The 10172-nt window shown below is 38.5% G+C and overlaps 1 protein-coding gene across 2 annotated transcripts in view; it reads right to left on the bottom strand.

Annotated features, from left to right (window-relative positions):
* Nucleotides 1-3153: 3153 nt before the first annotated feature.
* The window catches only part of lmln (leishmanolysin-like (metallopeptidase M8 family)), a 53453-nt gene continuing 46434 nt past the window's right edge, over nucleotides 3154-10172 (bottom strand). The window contains exons 15-16 of one of the 2 annotated variants that reach the window (XM_059966355.1): nucleotides 9119-9329; nucleotides 3154-5524 (exon numbers count right to left, since the gene is read on the bottom strand). In XM_059966355.1, the coding sequence (XP_059822338.1) occupies nucleotides 5424-5524; nucleotides 9119-9329 (312 nt within the window). In that variant the 3' untranslated portion in view covers nucleotides 3154-5423. The remainder of the gene's footprint in view (nucleotides 5525-9118; nucleotides 9330-10172) is intronic. The other variant, XM_059966354.1, reaches the window with a different exon arrangement.

Below are 10172 nucleotides of genomic sequence, written 5' to 3'. Positions count from 1 at the left end.
TCACAGCAACAGCAAAAACTTCCAAATACTTATGTTTGCACAAAGTAATGTCAGTAGTTCCACTTTGGTTTGTACCTGACATATGACCTGTTAGGTTGGAAGACTTTTGGTTGAGGGTATTGGGTTAGCTGTCAATCTTCACAGCCTTCTGGCCGTACTGACCAGGTAGCCACATTTCACTCATAGCTGTCCAACTAATCATGATTCTAAACTATACTTATTCCTTCCACATACACTTCTGGAAATGGGATCTTAAAAACCAGCTTGTATAAATGCGCAAGGGAGAAACCAATACCTATTTTCTAGTGAGTTTCATTATCAAACCAGAATGAAGTGATAGGTTGGCAGATTTTGCAGTGGTCCATGTATCAATGAAGGTACTCATCACCCAAGAACGTTCTGTCAACCAGAAGACCCTCCACTCCATCTGCATGCAGTTTTATGCAAAAAAAAAGCAATTTCTGCATATTGTATGACCACGATGGGGGCCCCAACCTCTGGTCCATAGGCCCCTCAGTTAATGGTAGGAACTTGTAGCATAAAAAAAACCTTAGGAACTCCTGTTCTATAGGATCTTCCCATCTCCAAGCAAATCTGATAGTCAGCTCAGTGATTAAACTACCCCTTAAAACATGGTTTGTACTTAACTGAATCTTACGTATTGCAGTCCGGTAGCTGAAAAACAAAAAGAACTTGTATTCTGGAAACACTTACTATTTTATCTTTTTAAAGTACACTGTAAATCAGACAACTGCCAATACATCACTGCTCCAAAAGCATTGTATACATTCACAACTTTGGCTATGCATCACACAAGCAGAGCTTAGAACATGCTGAATCTCTGAAGGAGTTGTTACTGTTACTCACTGGGAACGTTGTTTGCACAATGAGTGCTTTGCACATTTTATAGGAATTGTAAGTTAGCTTTTGAACTGATGCTTGTTTGGATGATCATTACCACTTGCAGAATTTGGGTCTGTGAGAGTTGTATTTCCCCATCAGCTACCCAGGCTAATTGATTTGGAAATGTGTTTCTGCTGCTAAACATGCTGCTGTCACTAAAACCACTCCTTCAAGATGTTCATTTCCCCTTTTGTCAAGAAATTCAAATTCAAGCCAATATTTTTTTAAAGCCATTATTCAGTACGGCATTTCAACCCTGAAAAAAACATCTTCAAATTGTCTACTGCTGGAACAAAATCCATTAAGGGAAAAAAATCTTCATCCTTCCCTAAAGGGAGGAATAATTAATAGACAATAGACAATAGGTGCAGAAGTAGACCATTCGGCCCCTCGAGTCTGCACCGCCATTCTGAGATCATGGCTGATCATTCACTATCAATACCCAGTCCCTGCCTTGTCCCCATATCCCTTGATTCCCCTATCCATCAGATATCTATCCAGCTCCTTCTTGAAAGCATCCAGAGAATTGGCCTCCACCGTCTTCTGAGGCAGTGCATTCCACACCTCCACAACTCTCTGGGAGAAGAAGCTCTTCCTCAACTCTGTTTTAAATAACTGACCTCTTATTCTCAGTCCATGCCCTCTGGTACTGGACTCTCCCAACATCTGGAACATATTTCCTGCCTCAATCCTATCAAATCCTTTAATTATCTTAAACGTTTCAATCAGATCCCCTCTCAATCTCCTCAATTCCAGCGTGTACAAGTCCAATCTCTCTGCGTAAGACAGCCCTGCCATCCCAGGAATCAACCTAGTGAATCTACGCTGCACTTCCTCAATTGCCAGAATGTCCTTCCTTAAACCTGGAGACCAAAACTGTACACAATATTCCAGGTGTGGTCTCACCAGGGCCCTGTACAAATGCAAAAGAACATTCTTGCTCTTGTATTCAATTCCCCTTGTAACAAAGGCCAACATTCCATTTGCCCTCTTCACTGCCTGTTGCACTTGCTCATTCACCTTCATTGACTGGTGAACTAGGACTCCTAGGTCTCTTTGCATTTCTCCCTTACCTAACTCGACACCGTTCAGACAATACTCTGCCCTCTTGTTCCAGCTTCCAAAGTGGATAACTTCACATTTATTCACATTGAATGACATCTGCCAAGTATCTGCCCACTCACTCAGCCTATCCAAGTCTCCCTGTATTCTCCTAACATCCTCTTCGCATGTCACACTGCCACCCAGTTTAGTATCGTCAGCAAACTTGCTGATATAGTTTTCAATGCCCTCATCTAAATCGTTGACATAAATCGTAAAGAGCTGTGGTCCCAATACAGAGCCCTGTGGTACCCCACTAGTCACCTCCAGCCAGTCTGAGAAATACCCATTCACTGCTACCCTTTGCTTTCTATCTGCCAACCAGTTTTCTATCCATGTTGAAACCCTGCCCCCAATGCCATGAGCTCTGATTTTACTCACCAATCTCCTATGTGGCACCTTATCGAATGCCTTCTGAAAATCTAGGTACACAACATCTACTGGCTTACCCTCGTCTAACATCCTTGTTACACCCTCAAAAAACTCCAACAGATTAGTCAAGCATGATTTGCCCTTGGTAAATCCATGCTGGCTCGGCCTAATCCTATTTCTGCCATCTAGATGTGCCACTATTTCGTCCTTAATAATGGACTCAAGCATCTTCCCCATGACTGACGTTAGGCTAACAGGGCGATAGTTCTCTGTTTTCTCCTTCCCTCCCTTCTTGAAAAGTGGGACATTAGCCACTCTCCAATCTTCTTTAATATGCAAATTAAATTAATAAATTATCATACAACCAGATAGACAACATAACACTTAACATTAATGTAAAAAGACAAAGTTTATAAAATTTCTGTCTACCCTCCCATCAATTATTTTGTAGGATGGCAAGAATGTAGAATTAGTCCTTGCAAATAAATGCAAGCTGACAAAGGATGAATTTTGCAGTTTTCAAATGAAACTCCTTTTAAACTATTTTGGCAATCAATTATAAATAACCATAAACCTTTTTTTATTATCTTGATGTCAGCCTTTCATTTACCGCAGTGTTGGAAAGAAAACTGGTCATAACTATATAATCAAAAATATTGGTTTAATATCTTATTTCATGGAAGTGAAAAATGTAAACTATCCATTCTAATATCATGTGCATTGCAATGCCTGTTCATTCATTTTTCATGATATAACATTTTCAAAAAAACTTATCTGTTTATTCTGAGACGTTTCCACATTTGACTCAGCCGTGATGGTCAATGTACTTCTGGATCTGGTTGCCAAAAGCATAAACGGAAAAACCTCCAATATCAATTCAAAATATAAAAAAGCTAAAATACATGTAGCCATATCTTCACAAACCAAATGTAACAGTTGTTAATTACAACTTTCTTATTTATATTTATTGAGAAAAAAAATCTGAAAAAGATCTGATACATTGCACATTGTTTTTCCCCAAAGCAGCTTTGTCCAATAAAATGACATTTCATTACAAATAAACTTAAGTTATCAACAACACAATATAAAGAGCAGAAAGTGTTTACTTGATCTGGAATGTTGATATGTATTAATTATATATGAATGTAGCTGATGTTCAATATTCATAACCTGAGCTATGCCGATCACACTCTGAAGAACTACATTCAAAAAGTGCAAAACAAAGTTTAATATAATTCAAGTAACTTGAAAAAATATTAGTATATTTGCTTTTTGAATGCAACAGTGTCATTAGTGTCCACCAACTTGGTACAACAAATTCATGAACCATTTTTGAGAAAATCATGTACTAGATCAGTGGAAAGTCAAAGTCTATTTTATGTGTCATTTAAAATTACTTGTTTTCATTATTAGCTTGAGGCCTGATGCCAAATAGACCACAGACAATTCAAAATGATTACAAATGGCTTTTTTTTTGTCTGAGCATCATTTTTGATTGTTTTGGTACTACAGTCAAACATGAAAATTGACATTTGAAGCAATTTCAACATAAATGATTTTTAGAAGTAAAATATACTGTGCAATGATACTGGGTGTTGAATGCTACAAACAAATTAAATTACTACTCAATGTTGCAGATAGACCAAACTAGCCATCCAAAGGATTATTTATCTGAGAGAATTACTGCTACTTGAAGGAATACTTTCATTGAAATCAACAGAATTGAACTTTGAAGAAGGGTACCAATAGCAGCCATTTCTATATCATGCTTCCAGCACCAGCAAACAAGGACAAATTTCTTTCCAATAGATTTTTTAAAAAAATCTTCTTTGTCATATCACTACAAAATTGTTGACTTATAAACAAGAAACTGAAAATAATTTCAAGTGCTTTCAAAATATATTGCACTATCATAATCTGGCCAACACAGAACAAGCAAAAGTTTATGGATGTTAGCTAAGTGTAAACTTAGTTATGGTTAAACTTTATGATTTTGGGTAATGGTAATTATGAATTTCTATAAACTTTGGTAATTACTTGGGTGGTGCCATGTAAAAGGTTATATTAAATAAGGTCTTTAAAAAAATTGATAAAAATACATCTTTTCACCAGTTTTTCCTCCTTTGAACCTTAAAGTGCTAATTTCTTGTTGAGCATAGTTAAGGGGAGTGGGGCAGCACCATTACAAATAATGGCTTATAAGTATTTCATACAGGGGACCAAGATATTTGGGCCCAAGTCATCTCGAATTATTTACATAATGATTCAGTGTCTGAATTCACTGAGCAACTAAGGGTCTGAAGAAGAGAAAGCTTTGATGCAGCTGCGTTCAACATTTTAATCTACCCCTTAGATTTTGTGTTAAATAAAGTCCAACATAATCTTAATGAGAGGCTCCACTATCTTCCATGGTAACCAAGGTTATAGCCATTAATAATAATGACTGACTGTGCAGTATAAGAAATAACAGAAGAGGTTACACATGAGAAGAGTAATATTACATCAAAACAAAAACATTTAAAGGTAGGCTTTTTCTTAGATTAGGACAATAATACAAATGCATTTGCAGTGCTAGCAAAATTGTTCCATTTTAAACAGGATTACTTATATAGGATTGTTTTGAAGTAACCAAGACAATATACCAAAAAAAAACAAGTGACACTTGTGCAAATAGTAACAGTAGGATAGATCATGAGTAAAAATCTGTGCAATTCAATACCATATATACAAGAGGTTCAAAATGAATATGATTTACAATAAATAATTGGATGTGTTCAATTGTAGAAGAGATTACATCTTCAATCATTTTTGTACTGCAGAGGTAGTTCAGCTTTGTTTGATACAGTACAGTAGTAGCACCCTTTTCATAAGAGTCATGGTTTCTTGTAGCAGTTCAGCAAAATTTGCACTTTTTCTTCATAAACAAAATTCAGTCACGTGGGAAAAGCAAATAATGCATTTTTGAAGATTAGTGCCTTGCTGTAGCAGTGTTCTGATCTACACAGAACAGCTTTAACTAGATCCTTTAATGGAAAGTGTGGTTGAATTTAGTTCCATACACAAAGGAGGAATCCTACCATAAGGGGCAGAAAGTTAGTCAGCACTAGCCAAAGAGTAATGACTAAACCCGATGAGCTGGAGCACGGATCTGGAAGAGATAACAAAAACAAAGAGCAATAACTTAAAAATCTTTGCAATCTTTTTCACTTCTATGTACAACTGAAAATATTTTGAATCCATGATAATTCGTATACTTTAATCATGCCCACTCTACGAATGCTACACTTCACACAGATTAATTAATTTTTCAGTAAATTTCCTTTGATGCTGAACCTTCCTTAGCTCTCGTATCACTAGAAAATTTACTCGCAAGCGTATGAACAATTTTGGGGTCACATTTAACTGAGAGGCTCCAGATTGCTTGTGTGATTTTCGTAGTGCAGCACATGCGCACTGTACTACACGTTGAACAAGCATCTTGTCACACCAAATACAAACTACACACAAATATTTAAATGTACTGGCTCATCTGATTTACCAGTCAAAAATTGGGTCAAAATGTATCCCTAAAACACTTAGATCACAGCAGGGGAAGAAACCCTAATATCTGGATGGTACCAATATACCTAGAGATGAAATACTTAGGACTAAAGTTAGAATCCTGGATTAACAATTCTTGCTGGGGCCTAGAAAAGAAATATATCATTTTAAATTTCCATTTATTTCATGTAAGAACAAAACTTACTTCATCTGAACTTGTGCTTGTTACAAGAATATTGGTTCTATTGCCTCATTTATTGGTTCTATACAGTACTATACAGAATTGTGCAAAAGTCATAGGGACTTCTATATACAGTGGTTTAGGGTGCATAAAATTTTGCACAGTAGTGTAGTAATTTTATGTAATGCACTATACTATTGCTGCAGCATGAGAAAAATAAATTTCATGACATATGTGAATGATGATAAACCTGATTCTGATATGGGTCGCTATTGTGGACTGAGTGGGAATAATGCAGGAAGAGGTGATATCACAGCTGGGGAATGGGAAAGGGAGGGGGGAGGGAATGGAAAGCACCAGAGAGACATTCTGTAATGATCAATAAACCAATTGTTTGGAACCAAATGACCTTGCCTGGTGTCTCAGGGCTGGGCGTGCCTGTACTCACACCACCACCTGCCCCGGCACTCTTTCTCTCCCCCCTGTCCTACAGCACTCCACCATCATCATTCCCAACATCCTTTGCTCCCATCAGTTTGATAAATTTCCTCTCTGCTCCATTTTGATAAATGCACTACTGTGCAGAAGTCTTGGGCACCATAGCTATACACATTGCCTATAACCCCCTGGGAAGTTCCATGTTTCATTGTTTTACAACATTGAATCATTGTGGATTTTAATTTGGCTTTTCTGACACTGATCAATAGAAAATGACACTTTTGTGTCAAAGTGGAAAAAGATTTCAACTAAGTGATCAAAATTAATTACAAATATAAAATGCAAAATAATTGATTGCCGAAGTATTCACCCCCTTTAATATGAAACACCAAATCATCGCTCAAACACTGAGTGACCGTGCAAGAAGGGGATTAGTGAGGGAGGCCACCAAGAGACCAATGCCAACTCTGGAGGGGGTTACAAGCTTCTGTGGCTGAGATGGGAGAGACTGCACATACAACAACTGTTGTCCGGGTGCTTCACCAGTTGCAGCTTTATGGGAGAGTTTTAAACAGTTTAAAAAAACTTCACATGAGTTCACCAGAAGACATGTGGGAGACTCTGAAGGCAGCTGGAAGAAGGTTCTGATGAAACCAAAAATGAGCTTTTTGGCCATCAGACTAAATGCACTGTTTAGAATAAACCACACATCATCAAAAACACACCATCCCTACTGTGAAGTATAGTGCTGGCTGCATCATGCTGAGGGGATGCTTCACTGCAGCAGGTCCAGGAAGGCTTGTGAAGGTAGAGGATAAAATGAATGCAGCAAAATACAGGGAGATCCTGGAAGAAATCCTGATGCAGTCTGAAAGAGAACTGTGACTTGGGAGAAGTTGTTTTCCAGCAAGTCAATGATCCCAAGCATAAAGCCAAAGCTACACAGGAATGGCTTAAAAGCAACAAAGTTAATGTCCTGGAGTGGCCAAGTCAGAGTCTAGACCTCAATCCAACTGAGACTTTGTGGCTAGACTTGAAAAGAGTTGTTCACTCATGATCCGCATATAATCTGATAGAGCTTGCGAGTTTTGTAAAGAATGGGGAAAAACTGCAGTGTCCAGATGTACAAAGCTGATAGAGACCCATCCACACAAACTCAAGCCTGTAATGGCTGCCAAAGGTGCATCTACTGACTTGAAGGGGGTGATTCCTTATTCAATAAATTAGTTTGTGTTTTATATTTATAATTCAGATCACTTTGTAGAGATATGTTTTCACTTTGACAGAAAAGAGTCTTTTTCTCTTGATCAGTATCAAATTAGGAGAATGGGCAAGAGGGTGACAAATGAAATACGATGTTGGAAAATGGATGGTCATGCAGTTTGGTAGAAGAACTAAGTGTGCAGACAATTTTCTAAATGGGGAGAAAATCCAAAAAATTGAGACGCAAAGGGACTTGGGAGTCAGTGGTGCAATGTTAGCATTCACTCTAATAGTTCAAGAATACAAGAGCAGGGATGTGATGCTGAGGCTTTATAAGGCCCTGGTGAGGCCTCACTGGTGAACAGCTTTGGGCTACTCATCTAAAAGATGTGCAGCATTGGAGAGGGTTCAGAGGAGGGTCACAAGGATGATTCTGGGAATGAAAGAGTTACCATATGAGGAACGTTTGATAGCTCTGGATCTGTACTCGCTGGAATTTAGAAGGATAAGGTGGGATCTCATTGAAACCTTTCGAATGTTGAAAGGCCCAGAGAGAGTACATGTGGAAAGGATGTTTGCCATTGTGGCAAAGTTTAGCACAAGTGGGCACAGCCTCAGGATAGAGGGCATCTTTTTAGATCAGAAATGTGGATAAACTTCTTTAGCCTGAGGGTGGTGAATTTGTGGAATTTGTTACCACAGGCAGCTGTGGAGGCTAGGTTGTTTGGTGTATTTAAGGTAGAGATTGATAGGTTATTGATTGGACATGGCATCAAAGGTTACAGGGAGAAGGCAGGGGAGTGGGGCTGAAGAGGGCAACAAAAGATCAGCCATGATTGAATGGCAAGAACAGACCTGATGGTCCAAATGGCCTAATTCTACTCCTATGTCTTATGAAAACTTCCAGGGGGGTTGGGTGAGAAAATACTTTTTATAGGCACTGTTCAGTATATATGCCAAGGATTTTTGCACAGTCCTGTATGTATACCTTAAATATCCATGAAAAAGATATACTCTAAAATTATTAAAGACCAGTGAGCATTACATAGTGCTCGCAAACACGAGGAAATCTGCAGATGCTAGAAATTCAAGCAACACACTCAAGATGCTAGTGGAACACAATAGGCCAGGCAGCATCTCTAGGAAGAAGTACAGTTGATGTTTTAGGTCAAGACCCGAGGTGTCCTGACGAAGGGTCTTGGCCCGAAACATCGACTGTACTTCTTCTTATAGATGCTGCCTGGCCTGCTGTGTTCCACCAGCATTGTGTGTGTTGGTTACATAGTGCTCTGTGGATTAATTTAGTATTTTTAGCCCAGATGACATCTAATAAAGCATCTTAATTTTAATTAAAATATTACAAGAAAAGAAATGCATTACCTATAAGAGTCATCTTTGTGAAATTACTTAGCGGTGGATCACGTTCTGGTGGACAAGCAGTGCAGAAGTCAGAACAAGATGGACATACTAAACTTCCTGTGTACACCCAGTCATTCAACTTCACGTTAACAGGGAGCACCTGTCCCGTTCGACTGCATAAGAAAGATTTATTTGAAACCCAAACGATCAGCCCATCAGTAGAACAGGAAATCTGAAGGACAAATAGTAGAAAATATTTAGTATTTATAACTTGGAGAATAAATTTATGTTTATTTTGCAAATTCATTCTAAGTTTGCTTCCCTTTATATTCTGTTTCTGAAAGTATATTCTTATTAGTTAGGTACTTTTCTGTACAATATACTGTATTAATGGAGTTAAAGTACAAATTCAGCATCTTGAAGCTATACTTTATTGACCTTCCAGGAAACGGAAATGGGAATAGAACTTCATTGTCATTGCTCAAGGCAATAAGATTGCGGTGCTACTCCAGTCGGTTTACAAAGAAATTTCCACATTTTAATGCAATAAGAGACTTTGATTGTGCATAACACTCAAAGCCATTGGCAAGCTGGAGTGTGGCATTATTCAGCGGCACAACAACCCTCAGGAAGAAGCTGTTTTTCAGTTTTTGTATTCAGTTTTTTCAGTTTCTGTATCTCCTACCAGATAGCAGGAGATTGATCAGACAGTGTCGAGGATGGAATGGGTCTTCAATGAGGTTATGAGCATGCCATGGGCATGAGAGTTGTAGACGGACTCCAGGTCTCAACGATGTGCTAAACTGCCCTAATCACCTGTTGAAGTCACAAACATGAGAAAATCTGCAAATGCTGGAAATCCAAAACAAACCACACAAGATGCTACAGGAACTCAGCAAGCCAGGCAGCATCTGTGGAAAAGAGTAAACAGTCGACGTTTGGGGCTGAGACATTTCATCATGATGGGAAAGAAAGAGAAGTCAGAGTAAGGTGGTGGGGGAAAGTGGAAGAAGGTTAAGGTGGTAGGTCATATGTGAAACTGGGAGGGGGGAGGCAGTGAAGTAAAGAGCTGCAA

This window comes from Hypanus sabinus, chromosome 4, assembly GCF_030144855.1.
Source record: "Hypanus sabinus isolate sHypSab1 chromosome 4, sHypSab1.hap1, whole genome shotgun sequence".
NCBI lineage: Eukaryota > Metazoa > Chordata > Chondrichthyes > Myliobatiformes > Dasyatidae > Hypanus > Hypanus sabinus.
The sequence above is the reverse complement of the archived record's forward strand: the minus strand, read 5'-3'. Positions and strand labels throughout refer to the sequence as shown.